The 27,079-nt window shown below is 50.5% G+C and overlaps 2 protein-coding genes across 5 annotated transcripts; one reads left to right on the top strand and one right to left on the bottom strand.

Annotated features, from left to right (window-relative positions):
• Positions 1–1,998: 1,998 nt before the first annotated feature.
• On the bottom strand, positions 1,999–23,149 carry LOC109693083 (C-Jun-amino-terminal kinase-interacting protein 2). Of its 3 annotated transcripts, none has more exons than XM_074084778.1 (13): positions 22,337–22,726; positions 11,653–11,739; positions 10,682–10,787; positions 9,183–9,464; positions 8,954–9,047; positions 7,620–8,843; positions 7,171–7,246; positions 6,894–7,066; positions 6,692–6,801; positions 5,805–5,912; positions 5,561–5,631; positions 2,943–3,041; positions 1,999–2,768 (listed from the first exon to the last, which is right to left on the bottom strand). In XM_074084778.1, the coding sequence occupies exons 1-13, from the start codon at positions 22,534–22,536 to the stop codon at positions 2,696–2,698; spliced, it is 2,703 nt and encodes a 900-aa protein (XP_073940879.1). In that variant the 5' UTR covers positions 22,537–22,726; the 3' UTR covers positions 1,999–2,695. The 3 variants fall into 3 exon arrangements, with proteins under 3 accessions (XP_073940879.1, XP_073940880.1, XP_073940881.1); XM_074084779.1 differs by lacking the exon at positions 22,337–22,726 and adding an exon at positions 11,817–12,044; XM_074084780.1 differs by lacking the exons at positions 10,682–10,787; positions 11,653–11,739; positions 22,337–22,726 and adding an exon at positions 23,019–23,149.
• Chkb (choline kinase beta) lies at positions 23,128–26,335 on the top strand. Of its 2 annotated transcripts, XM_020181085.2 has the most exons (11): positions 23,128–23,351; positions 23,582–23,690; positions 23,973–24,086; positions 24,271–24,404; positions 24,612–24,707; positions 24,848–24,906; positions 24,998–25,079; positions 25,208–25,316; positions 25,452–25,555; positions 25,817–25,898; positions 26,054–26,335. In XM_020181085.2, exons 1-11 carry the CDS (start codon positions 23,128–23,130, stop codon positions 26,126–26,128), a joined length of 1,188 nt encoding a protein of 395 aa, XP_020036674.1. In that variant the 3' UTR covers positions 26,129–26,335. The 2 variants fall into 2 exon arrangements, with proteins under 2 accessions (XP_020036674.1, XP_073940886.1); XM_074084785.1 differs by lacking the exon at positions 24,612–24,707.
• The last annotated feature ends 744 nt before the right edge of the window (positions 26,336–27,079 follow it).

The following is a 27,079-nucleotide window of genomic DNA, read 5'->3' as shown; positions in this document are numbered from 1 at the left end:
AATCCCCCTCCTCAAGGTGGACACAGCCATGTGGGCCCAAGGCACCAGCTGTTAGTCACAGGTGCCACTAAGTTACCCACAAACTGTACCCCTGCAGTCCTGCACCCCATTTCAAGGACAGCTGGGTCCCTCCTCTTCTTGGGAGGAAAAGATTCAAAGCAGAGAGGCCCCAGGGCCAGCTGCCAGGGGAGTTCAATGTTGAGTTTTATGCCAGTCCCATAAAATATGACTCAAATTCTGGGAGAAGCCCCATGCTGCACAGTGATTACCATTCTGCACAAATCTCACACCTGTACATGTTCCCACCATACCTATGTCCACACCTGCAAACAAGGTGAGGCCAACTCAGGGTTGTAGTGGGCTTTGCTCAGCTCTAAGGCTACGTTCCCTGATGTGCTCCCTTCACTTCCCATCACCCTCACCCTAGCATTGGGAACTCTGGGATCCCCTGCTTGTTGGGTGGAGGATGTTTTTCAGGCTTCCTGGCCGTGGCTTTTGCTCTGTGCCTCTTTCAAGGATGTCAGAACCATCACTTAGGCTTGATGGATCGAAAGCCTGGGTGTGGGTGGGTGGCTCCAGGACCCAGCTGGCATGTGGCAGAGGGTGAACAACCCTGGAGTCAGCCCTCAACCTTCAGGGACCAAGAACCAGTAGGTACCTACCTTCAGGTGGATGTTTCAGGCAGGCCACCTGGCCTCAAAGAAATTCCCCTATACTGACTTTCCCTCCTTCTCTGACCCTATTTAAAAAATAACAAAGCAAAAAGGACTGGGGACACAGCTCATGTGGTAGTGCCCTAAGTCCAAATCTCAGTGCTGCCAAAAATAAGTAAAAGTGAAGCTGCAATTCCACAGCAACTATCTATGTCCCTGATCTGTTGGTGGAGACTTGGCACATTCACTTGGATCAGTTTGTGTTGTCACATGTTACAGTCACACGTACCATAATATTTTTCTGTTTGTTGGTGCACTGAAGCAACATTTGGGCATAGATGTGACTCTTAGATACTACTTTTTTTTGAGGCAGGGCCTCAGTACGTGATCCCCGCTGGCAGCCTCCCAAATGCTGGGATTCCAGGCGCATAGGTGCACACCACCAGGCCCAGCTTAAACAATACTTGTTAATCTTTATGTGCAACTGTCAGTACTTCCCTTTGCTCACTCTTTCACTCACAACCCTCACCTCTTATCCTGCTGTTATCACTGCCCAGGCTAGGGGGAATGACACAGACCCAGCCTCCAGGGGCACCCACTGCCATGCTGACACCTGCCCCAAGTTGGTGGTTACCCAGGGAAAAATGTGGTAAGCATCTACAATCATCTACAAGGCACAGTGAAAAAGATTCACCTACTTTCTTCTGGCCATCTGTGGAGAACTTTTAACTTTTTAAAATTTACTTATTTTTTGGCAGCAACTGGGATTTGAACTCAGGGCCTCATGCTTGCTAGGCAGCTCTATCACTTGAGTCACTTCACCAGCCCTTTTTCATGATTTTTTTTTTCAAGATAGGGTCTCACAAACTATTTACCTGGGCTGGTTTCAAACTGCAACCTCCTGATCTTTGCCTCCTAAATAGCTAGGATTACAGGCGCGAGCCACCAGCGCCCAGCTACAGAGAACTTTCTAAATACCAATTTTAAGATCTAAGTAGATTATTTCTCATTGTGTCCGTGCTACCCCCAGTGATCTGGGCCATACCTCGCCCCAGCACAGGAAGGACACAGAGTGCTATGGCTAGTGTTTTCTCTTGCTCTGGCCTCGGCTTCCTCTGGGGCCAATCAAGTGTGTTTGGAGAGAATCTCTGTAGAGTGTCCAGACACCACCTCTATGGAGGCCACAGTGCAGTGTGGCAGTGACCTACCCCCAGCATGATTGCAGAAAGCACTGAGGCTTCTCCCAAGTCCCATGACCCCACCACCATGAGTCCTCCATTTCAACAACCACAGTAAGCACCTGGGCACCTGGCCCACCCCTGGGCACTACCTTAGAAACAGCCAGTATCACACCAAGCAGAGTTTATTGAGGCCATGGGCAGGGCCCACTTACAGTGGGCAGCGCACGCAGAGCAGGTACGCACTGGACTGCGGGGATGTTAGCGGCAAAGCAGACAATGTGTAGGGGGTGCCTGATGGGCACCCTCCTCCTAGCAGCATGGGGGTGGGGGCTTCGGTGAGCATTAAGAATCACTCCCAGTTGCCCCAAGGCTCTCTTGGGAACCTCTCCCTGCTTTCCCCGGGCTCCTATGGTGGGGATGGGGTCCCTCTGGTCAAGGATGAGATGATCCCTTGAGATTCACTATAAAAATTAAAATTCCTTTATAAATCACAGGGAAGGGCAGGAATGGATCACTGGGGAACCTGACTTCACTAGTCACCTTGAGCCTTCCACACCCAAGTTCTGACCCCAAAGGAGAGAGCAAAGGGCAAGGTCTGCAGGCACAGAAAAAAAACAAGAAACAGAGGAGAGAAAGGGAGGTTGAGGGACAGGACAAACGAGAATGACAGAGAAAAAGGATGCATCAGAGGAAAAGTGGGGGTGCTGGGGCTCCACTCCCCAGCAACTCCAAAGCTGTGCCCTGGGGATGGAGGACAAGAGTTCCTAGCCTGGAGCCTCCCACATTATAAGGTACCATGTGCCCCCAATCCAGTCCTTGCCCAAGACGCAGTGGCCTTGAGACACCCAGAGCCTGTGGCAGCTACTCCAGATAGATGTCCTCTGTGGGGCAGGCAAATGCCAGGTGCTCCTGGTAATACTCCAGGAAGGCGCGGCTGCAGAGAAAGGCAGTTCTCAGTCCGGTGCTCCCTCCTCCTCCTCGACAGCCACGCACCACCATCCTACTTAGAGACTGTATCTACACCATACCACCCTTTGCACACCCCCACAGCAATGGACTGTGCCTCTCCATCCCTCCTCCTCACTCCACAGGCTCCTTCCCCACTTACCCCACACTCTGTGCCACTGGTCTCATGGACTCCTGGGACACAAAGACATGGCAGGCAAAGCGGCTCAGCAGCGGGTGTTTAGTGATAAAGCCAAAATAGCTGCAGGGAAGTTGGTGGGGGTAGCATCAAAGTACTGACCCAACCTTGGGCGCCCCCTCCCCACTCAAGATCTAAAGAGAAAAGGCATGAACGAAGGCTTTGGAGAGAGAGTAGGGGAGAGGAGTATGGTAGCCACATGATTTCAAGACCTGAAGGTAACTTTTTGGGGGTTCCAGCTCAAGTACAGGGCTGGGCACCAAAAGGAGCTTAGTCAATTCCTCAACCAGGGCCTTCACCCTATACTGGAGCTGGAGGCTCCCTTCCTGAACACCCTACACATATACCCTGAGCCTGTCCCAAACATCACAGAGCATGGGTCTGGACTATTCCCCTGGCCTTGCCTTGCTCAAGCCTCTGTGAGCCCATCCAACCCCACATCTGGTCCTGCAAACACAGGTCTTTTCCAAGCTCAGATGCAGGACTAAATACCTCTGCATCTCTAATACCCTTTTGGATTCCATCTCTTCTCAACTAGAGAAGCATACACCTAGCTGCTCCCATCACTCATGCCCTTCCTGTATGTATTGTCCCCCTTTTCTAAGACATTAATAACAACTGTGGTCCAGGAGAGGGGGAGTCAGCCCACAGAATGAGACTTTACACTCTACCCCAGGCTAAAACTGTGGCCAATCCAATACACTGCCCCATGGCTTTGGGGTTTTGTAGTTCAACCATATGGGAAGCCACTCAATAGTCTCATTGCTAGGGTAATGTGGCCTATTGTCTATGGACATATTATAAGATCCATCTCAATTATGATGATAATCACTAACACTTAGATATTGGTTACTAAGTGTTACTAAGGCACTATCCTAAGGACTTTATCTTATTAACTCACATAAACCTCACAACAGACTTATGAGGTAGGTGCCCTGATAGACAGCTAAGCACAGAAAGGGTCAGTATCTTGTCCAAGGACACACAGCCAGTCTGAGGCAGCAATGTAGTAAAAAAAGGCAGCTTGATCTCAACACCACACATTCCTACCTCATCCAAATGCAGCACAACCAGACACTCCCGAGCCACCACCCAATTCCCAATGATGCTCCACCCACCACGTGTTTCCTTAGTGCTCCTCACTGAGAAACTGGGCTTGGTTCTGAAGCACATCTTGACCCCAGACCACTTGTCTGACATCTTCTATGGTAGAATTTTAGGTGGGCTAGTGTCCAGCCTGGAAGCCTGAGCTTGTAGCACTCATGGTTTTGTTTTCTCTGTTGGCAGTACCATTCTAGCCCACTGTCCTTATGACTCCCAGGGCTGCTTCCAGAGTCTGGCATGACCCCTGCAATCTGCCCTGGCACTTACGCCTCTGAGCATTGTCCCAACAGTGGAACCAATGGATCCCATCAAACCATCTCCCTCCTCAATGGAAAAGAGGCAAAACTGCACTTCACCATTTTTAGTCAGTAGAAACTCTCCTATTCTCTTTACACATGAGTTCAAATGACCCAGTGACACTCTTGACACCTGTTACAATCCTCAGCCCTGGAAGCATTGCGTCCACCCTGCATCCCACCTGCTGGGAGCTCCTCCAGCAACTGCCAGTCATCATTAGCCTCTAGTTGGCTCTATCTCTGGTTCCTCCTCTCTCCTTCATCTAGGATGCTGGGACCTAGTGGGCAGGGGTCTGTGCCTGGGGAAGAAGACAGTAGCCCCCTACCTTCTGTTGCTCCCACCACAGCAACTCTTCTTTCCTTTTCTCTCCTCTTCTCACTCTCCCTGACTATTTTGTCAATTTAATGGTCTCAGTTATCTACCTGCTCCAAAATGAGCAGGAGGTCTTCCTCCTAAATTTCAGCCTCACTTTGCCCATAACTGGTCCTGCATTTCCTCTGTATGTGGGTCATTGTTCTTGATTCACTCTAGGTCAGTCTCTATGGCCCATCAACCCAGGCCTGCCTGTCCCACCTCTTAAATGCCTCCTCCATCTGCACACTTCCCATCACAACACTGCACCTGGATACCTCAAAGGCCACCTGATCTCTTGCTGGCATCATCTATTCTACAGAACAGTCAGAGATGGCTGGTCTGCATGCCTGGATCACATGTTCCCACAAGAACCCTTTTGTGGACCCATGGTCAATGGGATGAAACACAAGCTCCTTAACACAGTCAAAAGGGCCCAGGTCTCCACTGACACTTGAGCTGCTCCCCAGCATCCCAGCTGCTCCCCTTATGCCTCGCCTCTACCAGTTCCCTGATAAGACAACCTACTTCTCCTACTCTAGTCACCAGCTCATTTTTTGAGCTTTGCCTTCTTGAGTCCTGGAGAACTTGCCTCCCTTGCTGCAGTTCTGCCTGGAGTGCCTATTCAGAAAATGCCAAACCACTATGTTTCCTCTACTTCCTCATCTATGTGTCTGTCTCCACACCTACACCAGACAGGAGCCAGTCTGATGTCTCCCAAGTCCAGCACAAAATGAGCATCAGGTTAGTGCAGGTGGAGCCCTCAGGGAGTGGGGACTGGAGTACAGGCAACCCTCAAGGTTTATGAGGGCCTAGAAGGAGGTTCTTACCAGCTGTTACGGGGATGACAGCCACAGAATGAAATGTTCTTCATCTGGAAGAAGTGGCTGCAGCGCTGGAACTAGAATAGAGGTGGACAGAGGCATCATCCTAAGTTGGACAGAGGAGGCCTGTGGCCACTACTGCCACCAGCTTGCTGGATGTCTCTGTTAACCTGTCCTTTGACGAGGCCCTCTTGGCCTTGATTTACCCCACACCCCCAAACTCCCCCAGCCCAGTCTTCCCCACCCCCACCTCGGGCCCTCCTCCACTCAGACTCAGCTTGACCCCCCGCAGAGAGATCTCCAGGTCACAGGAGGCAGGAGGACGCAGATGGACAGTCAGTTTCCGGGCAGTGGCAATCTGAAGTTGAGGGAAAAAGAGGGTTTTGAGGGGACTGCCACAGACTCTTTCTCTCTCCTTAGTACCACTATGCCTCTGTTCATTTCAGACTATCTGAATATTTTTGGCACCTAAGACCCTCTAAGATGCAATTCTGGAAGATGAGAGGGTGACCTTGGCCACCCTTGCTCGCAAAACAAGCAAGTCACTCTTTGCACCGAGCCTGCTTCATCTTCTTTCTGTTCCTCCATTCAAGCTGCTTCTCTTGGCTCAGGTGCCAAGAACCTGCCCCACCCCCACCTCCAGCCTCCTCACTGCCTGGTCCCATAAATTGACAGGAGCGCTCAGATGGCGGCTGGTTTACCCTGCTCCCTGCAGCTCACCAGCCTCAGTCCCAGGCTGAGCAGATAGTCAGGTGCTCGTTAAGTGTCCATAGAGTAAATGAATGAATGAGCAAATGACTCCCAGGAAAGGGGCTGTGAGAACTGCTCTCAAATTTCAGACAGGAGGAGGGTGGGCTGAAGGAGAGGAGGAGTCAGCAGAAAGGTGAAGGCCTCACTGAACTGGCCAAGAGACCCAGAGGTGAAGGAAACACCTGCTATGTTCTGCCCTAGGTCTGTCTGCGCAGACCTCTGAATCAGGGCCAGGGTTGCCCACCCTGAGAGCATGAGCATGTGACATCACCTGCACCCTCCCTGGAGCAGGCTGGAGGCCCTGAAGCTGTGCCAGTCTTTGGTACTGCTGTGGGCCTCACGTGGGCTTATGGCCTGTGCCTGTCCCACCCCCCGCCCCGCACTGACCTTCTGCATGGCTGCACACAGGATGCCGTTCCCCTGGTGACACGGCACCTCCACAGAGCCTAAGAACTGCACGTCAAAGCGATCTACCCAGCAAGGGCTCCGCTTGCTCCCTGCAGGTGGGTGGGGGTCACAGGGACTCAGGTTAAGGGGTGATGTAGGGAAAAGTCTGGGGTGACAAGCCCCCCAAGGGACGGAGTCTTACCCAGCAGGTCCTTGGCAGGGCCAGGCACAGCATGGGCATAGAAGGCGGGAAACACGCCACGCTCGCCAGTGCGCATGTTGAAGCCTCGGAACCAGAAGTCATCTTCTTCAGCCTCCACCAACACGGGGTCATCCACATCTAGCTCTAGCTCATCAGGATGGCGAGGGATGAACCTGAGGACAGGTGAGAGATCACTGAGATAGACCTGGCTGGGTTATGTCTGGCAGTGTCTGTGGAATGAGGCTGGGGATCACCAGGAGCAAGAGTGTAGCTATACCTGAAGACAGCACGGTGGGTCTGCTCTCTCTCCTCCCCATTGACCAGACAGGAAAAAAGGCCAAAGGACTCGGTGCCTGAGAGACAGAAGAGGCACAGATGAAGAGAGGGAGGGGCTAGAGGGAGGTGGGAGAAATGAAATGAAAAGTACTGGCCTTGGGCTAGAGCTAAGTCCCCTTCCCCTAACAAGCTGTTGTGAGGTGTTCTAAGTCAAGCAGGGAGGGAGGACCAGCCCACTGGAGGCTGGGGCAGAGCAACCCCTAATTTCTGGCTCAAAGGGGTATCTGAGGAAGATCAATGCTTATGTTTCAGGAAAAAAGGTAGCAGTCAGCCCTGACCATCCCCAGACCCTCAGACCTCCTGGGTACTTTGGGAGACCAGATGGGACCTAAGACTGGAGCAGTGCTTCTTCTTCTGGGGCTACCACTTCTTTCCCCACCTGCCACTCACTGGAGGATCGAGATGTGCTATTGACAAACACATTGAGGAACTTCTTGGAGAAAGTGAGGTCGGGACTGTCGGGAGAGGCATCCTCCAGGACCTGATCGCCACCTAGCAGTGCAGCCCCTGCCTCTTCCTCACTGGCCTCTCCACTGCTGTCGTCTTCACTGTCGTTGCCTAGGCCTGCACAGCGCCGCAGGCTCACCAGCTCCAGTTGTGTGTGCTCATCCACCACCAGCGTGTACTTCACTGCGTCATATACCAGCGAGGCGTCCATCGGGGCAGTGGGGCCCGTACCCCTGCTCCTGGGTGGGGCAACGCTGTCCTCGGCATCCTCCTCATCCTCCTCGTCGTCCTCCTCCTCCTCCGAGCAGGCGGCAGAGCAGGCGCTGCCAGAGCGGGTAGCGCGGCCAGGTGCGGCCCACAGCGGAGTGATGGTGTCTCGGGTGGGGTTGCTGAGAAAAAGGCAGGGCCCAGGCTGTGCAGAGCCCAGCCGAGGCGCTGCGGGGGCCGGCGGTGGCGGCCCACACAGCGTCTCCATGTCCACCAACTCCACACCAGGACCCGCTGCTGCCGCAGGGTCTTGGGAGTCCTCTGTGGCCACGCCAGCCTGTGATGCAGGCTCCCCCGGCAAGCGTGGCGCCGGAGACAGGCACTGGCCAGGGCAGCGGATGGGCGAGGAGCCCTCAGAGATCATGCGGCTCACCAGGTTGCTGAGCAGCCAAGGCGAGTCGGCCTCCTCGCTGAGGTCGGGCTCAGACTCGGAGCCTGACTCATACTCGCTGTTGGTGTCATCAGGGCCCACAGGAAGGAAAGCAGGGCGACGCGGGGGTTCATGGGGAGGCTCGGGCTCTGGCTCCGAGGCTGGAGATGAGGCTTCCTCAATGGAGTTAGTGAGGTGTGAGGAGCGACCGCTGCTGCTGCTACCACCGTCGCTACTCAGCTCCAGCTCAGTTTCCGAGATGGAGGAGATCATTCGGCCCAGGCGTGCGCCACCGGCATCCTCTGAGTCCGACCCTGGCGATGACAGCTCCTGGCTGCTGCGCCGACCCCCATGGCCCCCACTTGAGCGGCTTCTCAGGTCAGCCTCAATGCCAGGATCAGAGGAGGGTGATACCCCACCTGGCACTGGGGGATCTGGGGGTCGGTTGCCTTCACAGTCGCAACCTGGGCACACCAGAGACTGTGCTTCTCTGGGCCCCTCTTCCATGGGTTGGAGGGGGCCTGGGAGCTCTGCAGGGCAGGGGTACAGGTCACTGTCACCACAAGCCAGACCACTTTCTAGCAGTCAGCCTGTTCTCCCTTCCTCCCCGGTATGCCCCTGCCAGCCCCCAACCCCTCACCTCTGAGGGGCTCCTGGGCTGGTGAACACAGCACTGTCTCCTGCCAGGAGGCTGTGGGCTCCGGAGCAAAGTCTCCATTGTTGTTCAGGGAGTCCTGGGTTGGAGGGACAGACAGAGCTCTGAGGAGGGTTCCAGAAACCAGGGGTGGGAGGAACCTAAGTCATGGGGTATAGTCCAGGTGCTATTAACCCAGGTTTGACTCTTAGATGCTGTGGGTCAGGAGGCTCACCTGGGCTCCCAGTGTAGTCAGGTGGAGGGTGGTGGGTCGGTGTTTGTGGGGCTCCTCCAGAGAAGGGGAGGGGATAAGGGGCTTTCCAGCAGGTGCCTCTGTGTGAGGTCCTTCTCCCTCCTTTCCTTCCCCATCTCCCTCCTCCTCATCTTCTTCCTCCTCCTCTTCATCCTCGTCCTCTTCCTCTTCTTCATTGTCATCTATCATCTCAAACTCCTGGAAGTCATCCTGGAAGGAGCAGATGGGATGCGGCTGCTCCGAGCGCCCCAGGGAAAGAGTGTCCTGCAGAAAGGAGGGAGATGGCAGGGATGGACCAGAGTGCCCAGTTCCAGATGCCAAGAAAGGGGAAAGCAGAGAGCAGAAATCAAGGGAGAGCCTCCTCCAGTTCACTCTGCCCCCACCAACAAAGCAAAGTTTTAAAAAATATGTTAAGACTATATAAATCACTCCATTTTTTTGATAAGGGGCCAAATTCCTGAGACTGTTCTCAGAGTGACCCCAACCATCTCACCCCCAAATTCCATCACATTCAACACTGGCACTGTGTCCTTCAAGCATTTTAACACACGATTCACAATTTCTGTTAATGGCTTTTTGGTCTGTCTCCTCCATCATAGTGCAAGCCTCACCAAGGCAGGGTCATATTGTAGACTGGTGCATCCACCCCTGGGCACAGCACCTAGGGCTTAGTGATGTTCAGTAAGTAGTAAATGAAACTGCTCTCTGAGGACTCACTAAGCTTGCACAAACCCCAGGGCTTTTGGCAATCCTTCTGCTGACAATTTCTCTTCTCCACTGTCTCCTATATTCTCCATCTGCCTGGCTCTTGCTAACCTCAGAGCACAGCTGACATTTCCTCTGTGAAGTTTCTTGACTCCCTCAGCCTGAACTGCATTCCCTTCGCCCCTTGTTTCACTTTGTCTCTGTTGGGAATTCAGTCCATGACATTTGGGTGGCCACTGTCTCTTACATGTGTTTCTCCCCTACTAAGCGGCAAGCTCTGGAGTATAGCTGTCATGTTCTACTCCTAGCACCTGAAAGCCCCCAGTACTTGCCACACAGCAGTTACTCGGATGAATGAAAATAGAAACATGGAGAGGCAGAGAGAATAACCAGGAGGCAGGGAAGAAAATATTTCAGGGGGAGACCTGAGACAGAAACAGGCTGTAGAGTTGAATGAGACAGCAGATGGAGGGGTTTGATCTCTGTGGGAAGTGATCTGAGCACAGCAGGTACCCAAATTCAAGGCACACCTCCCTCCCCAGAGTGATCAGGGAAAGTGCTAGGGAAGGCCCTCTGGAGGGCATACACTCTGGTAGAAAGAGGATTGATGCTGAGGAAACCCTTAGGCCAGGGGGCTAATAGCAAGAGCAATCAAAGGATTTCCTGCATCAGGGCTGAGATCAGACTCACCCAAAAACTCAAATGAACACTAGGCAAACAGAGCCTAAGTGAGGCTCTCCATTGATTGGGTTCTTTACACCCAACCCTTTCCCCACCTTCTCGCAGTGGTCTGAGTCGTAGCTGAGGCCCAGGCCACAGTCATCAGTGATCTCAGACAGGTCTTCATCATCAAATTCTTCCAAGCTTATGTCCTGCGGAGGCCTGGAGAGGATGCCAGGGTCAGAGAGCCTACAACCTTGGACTCCCCCTGCCTGGCAGCTGGTCCTGAGAGACTGGGAGGGAGATGTCCACTTCCTAAACTCCCAACTCCCAGGTCCACATTCTGACATCATCATGACCCCAAAGCACTGCTCTCCAGTGGATCTCCTCAGGCAGCCCAGAGAAACTACCCCTCCCCCTCCTCCCATCGGCCTCTGCTGAGCTGCAGGCCCTAGTGGGTCACAGCTTCAGCCTCAGGGGAGTCAGCAGGAGCCAGCAGGGAGAAGGGGAGCTGAAGCTGCGCAGAAGGGGAGGGAGGGGTCCAGTTTGCTCTGGTCAGTTGGTGTCCCCACAGCACCCACCAGGCAGGCCTATAATTCTAGAGGTCCGGTCCTCTCCCACCTCAGTCTCATCCCCACCCCCACTCCGGGCTCCAAGCTTGATTTCAGTTCTTTCGCTGCCTGGGCCCAACCGGCTAGGCCCTGGCCTCCATCAGAGGGGGCCAACAAGGCCAAAAGGACACAGCCAGGCACAGACTGCCTAAGAGGCTGCTCCCCTCAAAGGGTCAGTCCAGGGATCCCACCCATGACAGGTCAGCTGCCCGGGCTTGGTGCCGCTCAGTATCCCAACTGGAAATGAGGGGTTTAGGGCACTGGGTCTGAACGATAAGTGACAAAAACGGAGAGACCCCAGGGGTGGGGGATGGGCGGCGGCAGTCCGAGGCCTCGGGACCAAAGAGAGGTCTGGGCCTGGGTGGGCGAAGGCGGTGGGGTGGGGTGGCAGGGCGGGGCAGAGAAGCCTGGAGACTGGGTCCGAGGGGGCTTGGGAAGGCGAGAGCCGGCCGAGGCCTGGGGCCTCGAGCGCGTACCTGCAGCCCGGCGGCGACAGCGAGTGGAAGGTGGAGAGAGAAAACATCTCCGCGCGATCCGCCATCTTCCCGGGAAAGGCCGGCCGGCTATGGGGGGGAGGGGTGAGGAGCCACAGCCCGCGCCCTTGGCGCTCCCGCCCGCGGCCTCGGCCCTCCCCACTCACCTCGTGACACGCCCTGCGACACCCTCCCGCGACACACCTCGTCGCCCTGCCAGGACACCGCTGCAGCGAGCTCCCGCGCCGCAGGGGCGAGAGGAGGGAGCGGCGCGGGGCGGGGCCAGCGCGGGGGGCGGGGAGGTCGGGCTGAGGCTGGGGGGACGCCGAGCGGAAGACCTGGGGGCCTGCAGGAGGCTAGGGGGGATCGAGCGGTGGGTGGAGGTGTCGTGCGGAGGATGGGGGCCCGGGCTGAGGCTTGGGGGACGTCGGGCGGAGGATGCGGGGCGGGGGGGATCGAGCGGTGGATGGAGGTGTCGCGCGGAGGATGGGGGCCGGGGCCGAGGCTGTGGGTGTTGGGCTGAGGCAGGGCGGGGAGTTGGAGGTGGGCTGGGTTGGCCGGGGCTCTGGCGAGGAGGACTGGAGTGGTGCGCGGTTTGGATTTCGGGGCGCGAGGCAGGAGAGAAAGAAGGTAGGGGCGGGAGCGGCTCGAGGACCCGGCGTCTGCAGGCGGGGAGGGGTGGGTGAGGGCCTTAAACGAGGCTGCAGCGTGCTCTGTTTGTTGAAGGGGGGCGGCTCGCCCAGGGTGGGTGCGGCCCTAAGAGCTCGCGAACACCCCACGGACCGGGTAGAGCAGACTGCGGGTGCAACGCGAGCGCATTCGCCAGGTTCACAGCTCAGCTAGGGCTGCGGGAGCTGTCCGCCCCTGAGTGCTGATCGGGGACGGATGGAGCTGTCCCGCAATGGGTGCTGATTGGGCCGACAGAGCTTTCTCCCTAAAACATGCAGACCAGAGCCAGACCATCCATTTCCCCGACCGGTGCTGACCACAACTGGGCATACGTCTGCCCAATGGGTGCCGATGAGCTCTGGATTCAGAGTCCGCCAGCCAGCGGCAAGCATTGAACTTTCCATGCATGGTATAGACTGCAGTCTTGACAGGTGTATTGCTGGACGCTAGATGTTATAATCCTGAGGCTATGTTCATTCAACTGAAACACTGTTTCTTGAGACCATCTATGTTCTTGGCTCTATTTAGGCGATCAACAAGCTCTGGCTTGAAGCTCCAGCTTAGTGAGGAACTCTCTGTGTGGTGAGAGAAGCTAGCTGTGAAAGTGAGGGAGGGCAGATCAGGGTAGAGAGGGACAAGTTGGGGAGGAAGAACTAAGAAGGTGGTTTGTCCCGAGTTTCCATATCAAGTGCAATGAAATTTCCCTTTTTCTCATGATGAAAAGTGTTTGAAAGGTGTAATTATTTGTGAGATTTCTTTCTTTACTCATAAGGATTTCTTTTACTGTTCTTTCCTTTAAGGCATAACAGAACTTAACCTATGACTTTGGATTCCTTATGCAAATGGAGATAGGAAAATACCATTTACTTAACACCATATTATGCTTGTTTGCTGGTGGCAATCCAGAAAAGATGATGATGCAAGAGAGAGGATTAGTTTCAAGAGGGGAGTTGAAACAATAATAATAAAGACTTTAAAAAGAGAAAGAGAGAAGGGAGTTGGGTGGGCAATGAGAGGTAAAAGGATCGAAGGACTGGACATCTGTGGTGATTTCAAAAAGACAGCCCCCAAGTGCTCTCCTCCCAGTGAGATGTGATTCTAGGACTCCTCTTGAACCTGCATAGATTTATGACTGCTTTGGCAATATATATGACAGAAATTACAGCATATGCCGAGGTCAGAAAAGGCCATGTGGCTTTGACCTGGACCTTGACCACCCTCAGACCACCATACTTGGAGAGAAGCCACTGAAGGTGCTGGAGATAGTCTGAACTCCCAACAGACACTTGGTATCAAGCCATGTCAGATACCCAGCCTAGCTCACCTTTGACTGCATCCAAACCTCAAGAGAGATTCAGGCAAGAATCCCCATCAGTGTTTGCAGAGTCTCTGATCCCAAACTCTAATCAGAGTAAAATGGAGGTTTGATCCACTAAATTTGAGGATAATTTGTTACACAGCAATGGTGATTGGAACATGTTTCTTATGGGGTCAAAGACTTGTGGGTGTCATTGTACTGTAGCAACAGAGCAAGAAAAGGGCCCAAGTTTTGGTGCGTACCTGTAATCCCAGTGACTCAGGAGGCAGAGGAAAGAGGGTCAAGGCTCAAACCAGCGTGTTGAGACCCTATCTCAAAAATAAGCCTGGAGTGTGGTATGCAGATGTAATCCCCATTATATGGGAGACATTTTTGCCAGCCTGGGCCAAAAGCTTGAAACCCTATCTGGAAAACAAACTAAAAGCAAAAGGATTAGGGGTGTATCTTGAGTGGTTAAAATCAAGATTCAGAAGGTGGTGAAGTCATTGAGTAAATGACAGCAGCCCTGACACAATGTCTCACTGATCTTTATTAAACACTTCTATTTGCAGTTTCAACCACTGGTATTTTGTGATTTCTGTGTAATATCAACAGAATATGGGTTAAGAGATAAATCTCACAAATAATTACACCTTTCAGAAAACAGATTTCTACTAGTGCAGAAGACTATTGTGGAGCTGACAGAGTGGCTCAAGCATAGAGCACCTGCCTAGCGAACAAGAAGCCCTGAGGTCAAACCCCAGTGCCACAAAGAAGAAGGAGGTGGAGGAAGAGGAGAAGAAGACTATTATGACAATGAATGAGAGCTGAAGTTTTTAAAGAGATTGCTACCATGGAGAGTGATCCCTGAAATCTGCTTTGTTTGTTTTTTGGTGGGACTGGGGTTTGAACTCAGGGCTTCACACTTGCAAAGCCAAGTGCTCTACCACTTGAGCCATCTCTCCAGCCCATTTTGTTCTAGTTACTTTGGAGATGGGGGTCTCTCATGAACTTTTTGCCTGGACTGGCCTCATACCATGATCCTATCTCAGCCTCCCAAGAAGCTAGGATTACAGGCATGAGCCACCAGCACCCAGCTTGCTCTTAAGACTCCTTCACATAAAAGTACATGCCTAAGGACAAGTTTTTCTTTATGGTACTGGGATTTGAACTCATGGCCTCACACCTGCTAGGTAGGTACTCTACACTTGAGACACTCCACGAGCCCTTTTTTGTGTTCGGTAATTTTGAGAAAGGATTTCAAAAACTATTTGCCCAGACTGGCTTCAAACCTCAATCCTTCTGATCTCTGCCTTCTGAGTAATTAGGATTATAGGTGTGAACCATGGTGCCCAGCCCCAAGGACAGTTTTGTTTAATAAAGAATAGGACATTTATAGTCTTCACTGCACCAATGTCATAGTTCCAAAGAGGTATGCATTGGCACCTTGATAAAAATTACTCTCAAAATTATGAATCTCAGAGAAATACTATGGTAAGTGCAAAGCATTCCAGGAGATACCAAGCTGGGGAATGTTGGAGAGCATGACTTCTCAAGTTTCCCAGTTTCCTCCCAAAGATGTAAAGTTGATGGACATGGTGTGCTGCCTAGCAGGGACAGTTGGTAGGCTGTAGGAAATCCCAACTGAAAATATAATCTGCTCACAAAATTATCATTCTAGAACTCCAGCATGATTACCTCATTTGGTAAACAAAAATTGCCTTTATCAGCTATATCCTCTGAGCTAATAGGTTCTAGGTACAATCATGCTACATAGACCACAGGTTAGATAATGTTCCGGCAGTTGGCAAAACAGCAGTCCTTCCTGTTTTTGCCTCATTTTTCCCACCCACTCACTGAAGTTTCTTGTACCACCAAATAAACTCTTTGTATTTGAACCCTTGTCTCAGACACTTCTGAGACCTTTAAGACAATGGTGGCCTTTTTGTTTTTGTGGGTTTTTTGAGACAGGGTCTTGCTATGTAATCCAGGGTAGTCTTGAACCTGCAATCCTGTTTCAACCTCCCAACTGCTGAGATTTACAGGTGTGAGTTATCACACCTGGGCTACTTTTTTGTAGAACTGGAGTTTGAACTCAGGGCTTCACACTTGCAACAAAGGTACTCTACCACTTACGCCACATTTCCTGTTCATTTTGGTCTGGTTATTTTGGAGATGGGGTCTCACAAACTATTTGCTAAGGCTGGCCTTGAACTGCAATCCTCCCCATTTCAGTCTCGAAAGTAGCTAGGATTACAGTCATAAGTCACTGGTCCCTGGCTCTGGCCTGCTGTTTCTTCACATTGCTTCTTGCCATCTGACATGCCACTTCATGCATTCTAGTGATTAATCTTATTTACTTTCTCTCCTCGTTAGACTATAAGCTCCAGGAGGGCAGAGGAGAAAGTATGGACACAGACACACTCGGAGGGATAATTACGTGAAAACAGAGAGAAAGGCAGCTGTCTGCAAGCCAAGAAGAGAGGCTACAAAAGAAACCACCTCAGATTTCTGGCCTCAAGACTGTGGAGCTGCACAGACTATCCTTGTTTCAAGAGAAAAAAGATATCTAGGTCAAATATTTACTGTTCACCATCATGTCCAGGTCTCATTCCCCTGTTCTCTGCTTCTGTGGCTGCTGTGAGAAGGTGCCTCTCAGGCACCCCAGTGGTGTTTTCCTCGCCAGCTGTACATACAATGTCTGCATCTCTGGCATTCTGAAGTTTCAATTTGGTGAATATTGGTGTGGATTTATTTCATTTTTTTCTGCCTGAAGTTCACTGAACTTAACTATATGAATCTCTCATTGATGTAGAAATTTCACAATCATTATCTTGAAATACTACCTCTGAGCCAGGCATGGTAGGGTAATGCCTGTGATCCCAGCACTCAGGAGGCTGAGGCAAGAGATCTGAGTTTGACACCAGCCTGGACTACACAGTGAGACACTGTCCCAAAACAACAGAAAAAGAAAAAAAGAGTTCCATCTGTTTTTCCCTTCTGTTCTTCATTCCAGTTAGACTCATGTTGAATTTTATTGCTCTATCCTCCTATCTTCTCATGTTTTCCATAGCTATGTCTTTTCATCCAATATTCTGGATAATCTATTCACATTTGTCTTTATCTATTTTGTTTGTTTAAGATATCTATACAGAGAATTTCATTTCTTTTTTTTTTTTTTTTGGCGGTAGTGGGATTTAAACTCAAGTCCTCTACCACTTGAGCCACTCCCTCAAGCCCTTTTTTATGGAGGATATTTTTGAGACAGGGTCTCCTGAACTATTTGCCCAGGCTGCTGCTTCTGATGATCCTCCTGATCCCTGCCTCCTGAGTAGCTAGGATTATAGGCATGAGCTACCAGTGCCCGGATCAGAGAGTTTCATCATGACGTTTCCATGTATACATGTATTATATCCCAAATTGGTTCATCCCCTCCCTCTTCTATTTATATTATTTATGGTGGTATTAGGATTTGAACTCAGGTCCTCACACTTGTTAGGCAGGAGTTCTACCACTTGAACCACTCCACCAGTCACATTTATCTTTTAATTCACTAATTTCCTCTCCAGCTGTTTGTAATCTGCCAAGAAAGCTGTATATTAAGCTTTACATGTCACTAAACTTAAAATTTAACCAAGAGCTGGGGACTTGGCTCAAGTGGTAGAGTGCCTGCATATGAAGTGTGAGATTCTGAGTTCAAACCCCAGTAACTGCCAAAATAAATTAAAATAAAATAAAACTCAACTAAAGCTTTCTTTATTTATCTATTTATTTATATTTTGAGACAGGGTCTTGCTTTGTAGCCCAGGGTGACCTTAAACTCAAACTCTGAATTCTCCAGCCTCCTGAGTGCTAGAATTACAGACATGCACTAAAACTTTCCTTTTAGAACTTCAACTTGGGGCTGGGGATATAGCTCAGTGGTTTAATGTTTGCCTAGCATGCATGAGGCCCTGGGTTCAATCCCCAGTTCCACAAAAAAAAAAAAAAAAAAAAAAACCCAAAAAAAAAGAACTTCAACTTGGTTCTTTTCAAACTGCTTGCTTATTCTTCATAGTTTCTTGGTTTCTACACCTATTTTCAGCCTTGTCTTTTACTACTTTAACTATATTAAACATAGGCATTTTATAATCTTGTTTGATGATTCTATTATCTGAAATAAGCTGTCTGTGGTAGTAGCTGGTTTGCTCTCGTGATACCTCATTACCTTGTTTCTTAGCTGTCTTTGTAAACCGAGAGCTGCTTATACCTCTTGGGATTGTATTTACAGAAAATTCTAAGGTCTAGGAAGAAGGTGGGTACCTGCAGAGAAAACAAAGTAGATGTCTTAGTCCATTCGGACTGCTTTAACAAAATACCCTTTAAGTAGGTAGTTTATAAACAATAGAAATGTACTGCTCACAGTTCTAGAGGCTGGTAAATTCAAAATCAAGGTGCCAGCAGATTCACTGTCTGGTGAGGCCCCATTCCTCACGGATGGTATCATCTTCTTGTGTCCTCACATGATGGAAAGGGCAAACAGGCTCCCTCAAGCCTCTTTTATGGGCTCACTAATGAGAGTGAAGCCCTAATAACATAATCACCTTCTAGGTAGATGTTCTACCACTTGAACCACACACCCAGCCCAATGTGATCACCAATTAAAGACCCCATCTCTTAATACTAGTGCATTGAGAGTTAGGTTTAGACATATGAATTTGGGGAGGAAGGACACCAACTTTCAAACCATAGCAGTGGGTACCTTCAGAGAGAATTTTGTGTTTGCTTCCACCAAGCACCTTTAGATATTACATCCTGAGGCTAATATATGTTAAATGTTCCACAGACTATATAAGTGTTGATCACCATGGCTATGAATTTGATTGCCAACCCAGGTGAGGGATAGCTTATACATTTTCAAGATCTATCCCACATACATACTTCACTTTGCCCCCAAATTTGAAAGTTGATTTCCTTGCAGTCTCTAAAGGTCAGTTTACCTCTAATTCACCTTTGCATTGAGGGTATAACCTTTCAAAGGAAGGAGGGAAGGAGGGAGGGAGGGAGGGAAGGAAAGAAGGATGGAGGGAGGAGAAAGGGAGGGAGGGAGGAAGGAAAGAAAAGTTAAGCTAAAAGTAAAAGTCAGGGAAGAAAGAGAAAAGTGAATGAATTATAAGGGATGACTAGAGATCCATGAAATAGAAAACATATTCAATTGAAATCCATGAAATAGAAAACATATTCAATTGAGGAACATCAATAGACAAAAATCTGGTTCACTAAAAAAGTCAACAAAAATAATAAACTTCTAGCAAGACTAATCAAGAAAAAAGTGAGAACATGTAAGTCATCAGTATCAGAGATAGAAACAGAAATATTACTATAGATTCAATAGATTTTTTTTGGTAATACTGGGGTTTGAACTCAGGACTTCACACTTGCTAGATGGGCACTCTAACACTTGAGCCACTCCTCCAGCCCTGTTTTGGGTTGGGTTTTTCAAGACAGGGACTCATGAACTATTTGCCCAGGCTGACTTCAACCCATGATCCTCCTGATCTCTGCCTCCTGAGCAGCTAGGATTACAGGCATGAGCCCCTGGCACCCAGCTCAGTAGAGATTAAAAGGATTATTAAAAAATTAGGAACAACTTTATGCCAATAAGTTTAATAACTTAGATTAAATGAACAAGTTCCTGAATAACACAAATTACCAAAGCTGAAACAAGAAGAAACAAAAAAACTGACTGGCCCCATAGTTATTTAAGAAAGGGAATGCCCAACTAAAAAAAATCTTTTCCACAAAGAAAACTCCAAGCCCAGATTTCATTATTGGTGAATTCTGGCAAACACTTATGGGATAAATAATGCCAATCCTGCATGAACCATTGCAGAAAACAGGGGCAAAAGCTTTCCCAGCTCATGCTTTTACACTGGAATTTCTCAACATTGACAATTGGGGGGGGCGGGGAACTTGTATCCAAAAGAACGATAACCCTGATTTGCCAGGCCCTGTGACCATTCAACTCATAAAGTACCAAATCCAGCAAGCATCCCACCCATAGAAGCTATGTGGTCTGTTCAGTACCGTCCTTAGATGTGGGCACAAGCATAATGGACAGGGAAAAACATCCCAGAGCCCTGAGCTGGGAACTGCCAAACACAGAAAAAGTTCTTCATTGCTCATGTTCAGGAAAATGTGGCAAGTGCCACCGACTAGATTACTGAGTTTTCTATGTTGCTTATTCTAAATACAGGTTTTATTGTGTTTATTTTTACTCTTTCATTGTATTTTGAGATCCATGAACTATTTTTTGTATTTTTATAAGCCACTGGATTTATAAACTAGTGTCATTTTCTGGAGACAAATGACAGTCTATCTTCTCACTTACAAGTCCTTGGATGCTACAGTTTGGATCTGGCATATTCCCCAAAGGCCATGTGTTAAAGGCTTGGTCCCCAGCTTGGCACTGTTGGGAGGTGATGAGAACTTTAAGAGGTAGGGCTTAGAGGGAGGTTTTAGGTCACTGGGGGTGAGCCCTCAAAGGGGACCCCATCTCTTCTGCTCTTTTTCACTTCCCAACCATGAGTTGAGTGGTTTGGCTTCATTATGCACTCCTGCCATGTTGTGCTGCCTCACTACAGGCCCAAAGGCAACAGAGCCATCCAACCATGAACTGTGACCTATAAAACTGTAAGCTAAAATAAACCTTTTCTCTTTATAAGTTGATTATCTCAGGTATGTGTTACAGTAACAGAAAACTGGCTAACACACTGGACCACAAGGATAAACCTGTGGAAGTAAACTATGTAGAACTCAGAGACCTACACTGTGAGCTAGATGCTGCAACTGCTGGGATTTTCACAGTGGTCCCCTTAGGGATAAGAGTGTGTTCCACATGTGGTAAAAGACTACACACATGTAAACAGCTGAAGGACTGGACCATAGCAGAAACTACTGATTATCCCCCATGCCAAGGCCAAAGCACTTGTCAGTTCTTTCTTCACTATGTCCACTTAGTATGATGTTACCAACACTATGTGGAATGTCCAGATGGTAAGGTTCCCATAGACTACGTTGTGACAGGGAACTTGAGAGTTAAGACAGCCTTGAGGCAAGGTAATATGTATTACTGTCCTTCCCATATATAAATTTGAACTGCTTTAGATCCTCTTTACCATTGGGAATTAAAAAGAATGTTCACTACATCAATAATTTCATTATAAAGTGTCAGAGGTACATTAATCAGTCCCAGAAAAGACTACACCTGAGGCAAGTACGATGGTACATGCCTATAATTCCAGGTCTCAGGAGGCAGAGGCCAAAGAATCAAGAGTCTGGCCAGTCTGGGCTATGTAGCCCTGTCTCAAAAAAAATTTTTTAAGATATTATATACCTAGGCTGGAAATGTCATTCAAGCAGCAGAGTGCCTGCCTAACAAGAGCAAAGCCTTGAGTTCAAACCCCAGTACTGCCAGAAAAACCGTAATTTTTAAAAAAGATACTATACCTGGCATAGCTGCTGTGATTGGGGATATTACTTGGCTAAATTTATGAAGGTCCACCATCACTTACTTCAATCCACCTAGACCTTTCAGGTGCCATTAGGATGAAGTGAAAGGATAAAATGGTGACCATCACTTTAAGCCCCTGAGGTGAAACAATCCCTGCAATTCCACTGGAATGCAGTTGTTTCTGATTTACTATCTTGAGGAATTTCTGCTTTGCTATAGAAATTTTTCTTTCTTGCCTCAGCCTCCTTAGTGCTGGGATTACAGATGTGCACCACCACCACTGACTCTCAGATTTTTTTTTTTTGCTTTTTTATTTTTATTTTTATTTATTTATTTCTTTTTCTTTTTTTTATTATTCATATGTGCATACAATGCTTGGGTCATTTCTCCCCTCTCCCCCCACCCCCTCCCTTACCACCCACCCTGCCCCCTTCCTCTCCCCCTCATCCCCTCAATACCCAGCAGAAATTATTTTGCCCTTATCTCTAATTTTGTTGAAGAGAGAGTATAAGCAATAATAGGAAGGACCAAGGGTTTTTGCTAGTTGAGATAAGGATAACTACACAGGGAGCTGACTCATTAATTTCCTGTGCATGTGTGTTACCTTCTAAATTCTAGTTCCTGGTCCCCTTCTCCTATTGGCCTCAGTTGCTTTTTAAAGTATCTGCTTTAGTTTCTCTGTGTTGAGGGCAACAAATGCTATCTAGTTTTTTAGGTGTCTTACCTATCCTCACCCCTCCCTTGTGTGCTCTCGTTTTTATCTTGTGATCAAAGTCCAATCCCCTTGTTGTGTTTGCCCTTGATCTAATGTCCACATATGAGGGAGAACATACGACTTTTGGTCTTTTGGGCCAGGCTAACCTCACTCAGAATGATGTTCTCCAATTCCATCCATTTACCGGCGAATGATAACATTTCGTTCTTCCTCATGGCTGCATAAAATTCCATTGTGTGTAGATACCACATTTTCTTAATCCATTCGTCAGTGGTGGGGCATCTTGGCTGTTTCCATAACTTGGCTATTGCGAATTCTAGCTCAGATTTCAATGGAGTGAAGGATCATGATTTTCTGCTACAGCAAGTGACATTAGGGTCCCCAACACCAATTGATATCTTTGTGACTATTCCAATTAGCTAGTTAGCTGTTTATGTTTTACCCCAAAGAGCACCAGGGTCCAGCACACACCTCCCCCTTTCCCCCCATCCCTTCCCTCTGCTGCCACAGATACCTGATTGTCACTCCCACACGCACTTGATGCGGGATGCCCTCCTGGGAAGGGGGATTCTGAGCGCTCCAATCTGTCGGGGCTGACAAGCCCCCGGCGGTCTGCTCCAGGGTTTGATTCTGTAATTGGGCCGAGGTCTGGGCAGGAATTGTCCCAACGGCTCCGTACTTCCTGTCACTCACTAGCAAATGTTCATTGGGCATCTACTGTAAGTCCTAAAATCTCTACAATCTGACGCACGTCTCTCACACACCCCGGTATTACCTACACTGCCCCAGGAAAACAGCCCTTATGCGGAAGCCAGAGCCACAGCTCTCACCACCTGTGCTCTCCTGTACCTCGGGCGGACGCTAACTGAGGATACGCCCGCCCACGTGACGCGCCCGAAAACTGGCCGCAGAGCGTAGAGCGCAACCACCCAGGACGCTTCTTGATTGGCCCACGCCACTTTCTAGGTTCCGAGCCACCATCCACACAACTGCGTTTCGAGGGGCTCCGCCCAAAGAGCGTGACAAGGCGCGCCCACCCAAGAAAAGAGGTCATTGGCCTTTGACTTGAACAAGGGCGGGCGCGGCAGAGAACCGCAGCATTTGTACTTCAGAAACAGGCCCCAAACCGGAGCCACGGAGAGAGCCGAAGGCCGCCGCAAAAAGCCGAATAGAACCGGAAAGAGCCGAGTACGCACGGGAAAGCGCTGGCCAGCCGGAAGCGAAGTCGAGCGCGGCCGGAAGGAGCCGAGCCCGCCCGAAGGGAGCTGAGCACCGCTGGGCGTTGGGCCCGGTGGAGTCCATGCCATGGCTGCGGAGGGGGCAGCTGTGGCCGGAGGTGGGGCTGCCGGTGGCCACCTGGCCAAGGACAGCTTGCGGCAGTCTAAGTGCCAGGACGCGACCCCGAACCGACGGCGTGCCTCGTCGCTGTCTCGTGACGCTGAGCGCCGAGCCTATCAGTGGTGCCGGGAGTACCTGGGCGGGGCCTGGCGTCGAGTGCGGCCCGAGGAGCTGAGGGTTTGCCCCGTGAGGTGGGAGGTCAGGGGTCAGCCCCTCTTGTGCGCGGGTCAGGGCCAGGGGTCAGTCTCAGAGCCCCCAGTTGTGCACGCGCAGAGATCCTGTGCCGTGGGCGGGGTCCCGCGATAGGGGCGGATCCTTACTGGGGGTGGGACTGGGTGGGAAACCACAGAGGGGAGGCGACCGGCTCCGGTCCCGCGGTGGGGGACGACTGCAGGCTGAGCGCGCCGGTGTGGGTCTGCAGTGGAGGCCTCAGCAACCTGCTGTTCCGCTGCTCGCTCCCGGACCACCTGCCCAGCGTTGGTGAGGAGCCCCGCGAGGTGCTGCTACGACTGTATGGGGCCATCCTGCAGGTGAGGGAGGGGCCAGTGACTTTAGGACTCTCGATTAAGTGGTTGCAGGCAATGTTGTCACCGTTGTGCAGTTGAGTACCCTGAGGCTTAGGGGCTAAGCCTTATGATATAAAGCCTGTGCTCCAGAGCTTCCAGGCAGTGAGACCAAAGCCACAGCTATGGATGGATGGACATGGATGAATGGATGGATGGATGCAGAAAGCAAACCCTCCTGTGTATGCCAGTGCCCCTTACCTCTGGCCTCTCCTGAGTTGGGCTCCTTTGCTATCTATCTTCTTTCAGGGTGTGGATTCCTTGGTCCTAGAAAGTGTGATGTTTGCCATCCTTGCAGAGCGGTCGCTGGGGCCCCAGCTCTATGGAGTCTTTCCAGAAGGCCGGCTGGAACAGTATCTCCCAGTATGAGCCCAGCCCTCTACTCTCCAAGTTACCTTCTGCCCTCACCCCCCCCCCCCGGCCCCATGTCTGCCTTCACTTCCCATGTAGGGAATTTTCCCCAAGACCTTGACCTCCCCCCATCCCTCCATCCCTTCCCCCCTCCTGCCCCAGCCCCCTCACCACCCTGATAGGTTCCTGGGTGCAGAGCCGGCCATTGAAGACTCGAGAGCTTCGAGAACCAGTGTTGTCAGCAGCCATTGCCACAAAGATGGCCCGCTTCCATGGTATGGAGATGCCTTTCACCAAGGAGCCCCACTGGTTGTTTGGGACCATGGAGCGGTGAGTTAAGTTTGGGTCCATGACACCTGAACTGAACCATGGGTGTGTCCAGCCCTCCAGTTGGTGTCCCATTGTCTAGCTTGGGCTCTCATGTTTCTCAAACCACACAGTGACAGGAAAGTGGGTGAGATAATCTGGCCTGAGGGTGTCTAGGAGAGGGGGTGGGAATGGATAGCAGAGTGAATTATCCTATTTTGGGGGCTTCAGGTACTTAAAGCAGATCCAGGACCTGCCTTCCACTGGCATCCCCCAGATGAACCTGCTGGAAATGTACAGCCTGAAGGATGAGATGGGCATCCTCAGGTGAAGACAGGCAAGATGGGGTGGCACCAGGCATCTAGCAGTGTCCTCCCAGGATTTGCTGATGGCTGGAGTCAGGGTTGAGCCTATGGGGGTGGCTGTAGTCACTCTTAACTCAGGATCCATGTCCCTTACCCCTTCAGGAAGTTGCTAGACTCTACTCCATCACCAGTGGTCTTCTGTCATAATGACATCCAGGAAGGTAGGAGAAGGCATTTGGGTCTCCCAGTCCAAGCTGTAGGGGCGGGGGGGGGGGCACCTAAAGTGACCAGAATCCTACTTCATTCCCTTAGGGAACATCTTGTTGCTCTCTGAGCCAGAAAACGTCGACAACCTCATGCTGGTTGATTTTGAGTACAGCAGTTATAACTACAGGTGAGGGTGGGAGGGCAGCCTCCTGTGGATGCTCCACAGAGACCTGGAAAAACAGATCAATCCTTCATGTCTGCCTCCCAGCTGCCCAGGGTATCTGGGGACTGAATGTCCACCTTGTTTTCCCCCAGGGGCTTTGACATTGGGAACCATTTTTGTGAGTGGGTTTATGATTATACTCATGAGGAATGGCCTTTCTACAAAGCACAACCCACAGACTACCCCAATCGGGAACAGCAGGTATGTGGGCTGGAGGCTAGGAAGCTATGAGGGAGAAGAAGAGGGAGGTCACCTTTGGAAGGAATGTCCAGAGAAGATGTTAATTGGGAAATAACATAGTCTTTCCAGTTTTTGACTTTTGTCCATTGATCTCAGCTCCATTTTATTCGCCATTACCTGGCAGAGGTAAAGAAAGGCGAGACCCTCTCTCTAGAGGAACAGAGAAAAGCAGAAGAAGATTTGCTTGTAGAGGTCAACCGGTGAGGAAGGAGGGGCAGGGTGGGAGTGGGGAGGGAGTTCATTGTAGGCAAGGAGCTAGTACAAAATGGGCAGAGATGGAGGATGAGGTGTGAGGCTGGCAAGCAAGGAAAGTTTGAGAGTGGAAAATCAGGACTGGGTAGGGATTAGGACAATGGGGAAGACATTAAGAATTTTGGGGAATGACCAGTCTGTGGGAGGGGATCCAGGCAATGCCAAATGCGCTCTTAAGCACACTTTTCCTGCTCCCTACCTTCCCCCAGGTATGCTCTGGCATCTCATTTCTTCTGGGGTCTGTGGTCCATCCTCCAGGCATCCATGTCCACCATAGAATTTGGTTACTTGGTAAGTAACCCAGAGAGTGGGCATGTTAGGTGAGGGCTAGGGAGCAGCAGTGGCTATATGTCCTCCAGGAAATCTGGGCAGACCAAGGCAGGTGTAGAGTGCTGGTCCCAAGTGTCTCACCAAGCATTCTTTGTGGGGTGGGTTTCTTTCCCTAGGAGTATGCCCAGTCTCGGTTCCAGTTCTACTTCCAGCAGAAGGGGCAGCTGACCAGCTTCCATCCATCATCCTGACTGTCTGACCCCCACTCCTGGCTTTCTCCTGGAGCTTCCAGGGCAGGACCTTGGAGGGATAAAAGCCAGGATGCCTTGGAGACTGGGCTGTGCCCCAAAGTGAGACTGGTTGAGAAGGATGACCTCTCCCCCAGTTTGAGTAGGTTCCCAAGGCGGGCAGGTGGGAGTTCCTGAGCTGTGTACCTTAATAAATGAGCTTCTCCTTCATACCTGTCTTGGCTCTGTTCAGAGGCAGAAATACCAAACCAAGGATCACACAGACTGATGAAGTAACCACTGCACTGTTCAGTTTTCTGGGTTTAAAAGTAGTTGCAAGCCAGCTGGTGGCTCATGCTTGTAATCTTAGCTGCTTGGGAGACAAAGATCAGGTAGAACGAAGTTTGAGGCCAGCCTGGGCAACAATCTCGAAAAAACCCATCACAAAAACGGGCTGGTGGAGCGGTGCAAGGTGTAGACCCTGAGTTCACCCCAGTACTGCAAAAAAAAAAAAAAAAAAAGGTTGCAGGTGCATTCTGCCCACTGGCGCCCCCTACCTCTCCACCCTTCCCTGCCTCCCTCTTAGAAGTAACAAATACTAGGAGGGGAAAGGACTAGAGAGTGGTAGAGGTACAAAGAGAGCCCTGGGGTGCAGCTGCCAGCTCTGAGCACCCAGATCAGCACAGCTGACTCCACGGTGACCTTTTCCCTACATTTAGCTATTTTTAGCTCTAATGCCACCATCTTCACGTGAGACCCTTTGCCCCACCACCACAACCAGGTTCCCAGACCTCTGAGCAACCTTCAGCTTGCTCGCAGGAACCCTGCTGGCCTCTCCGGATTTCCACCACATAGGGGAGGGGGTTCTGGTTTCCGCCCTGCATCTGTTTTCTCCATCCCAATTTGGGAGTAAGTGTCAGGTTCCCGGTGAGGGTGGGGCGGGGTGGCCAGGCCTGAAGGACGTGGGGACACGGG

Source organism: Castor canadensis, chromosome 8, assembly GCF_047511655.1.
Source record: "Castor canadensis chromosome 8, mCasCan1.hap1v2, whole genome shotgun sequence".
NCBI classification, from domain to species: domain Eukaryota; kingdom Metazoa; phylum Chordata; class Mammalia; order Rodentia; family Castoridae; genus Castor; species Castor canadensis.
This window is presented reverse-complemented; position numbering and strand designations above follow the sequence as displayed.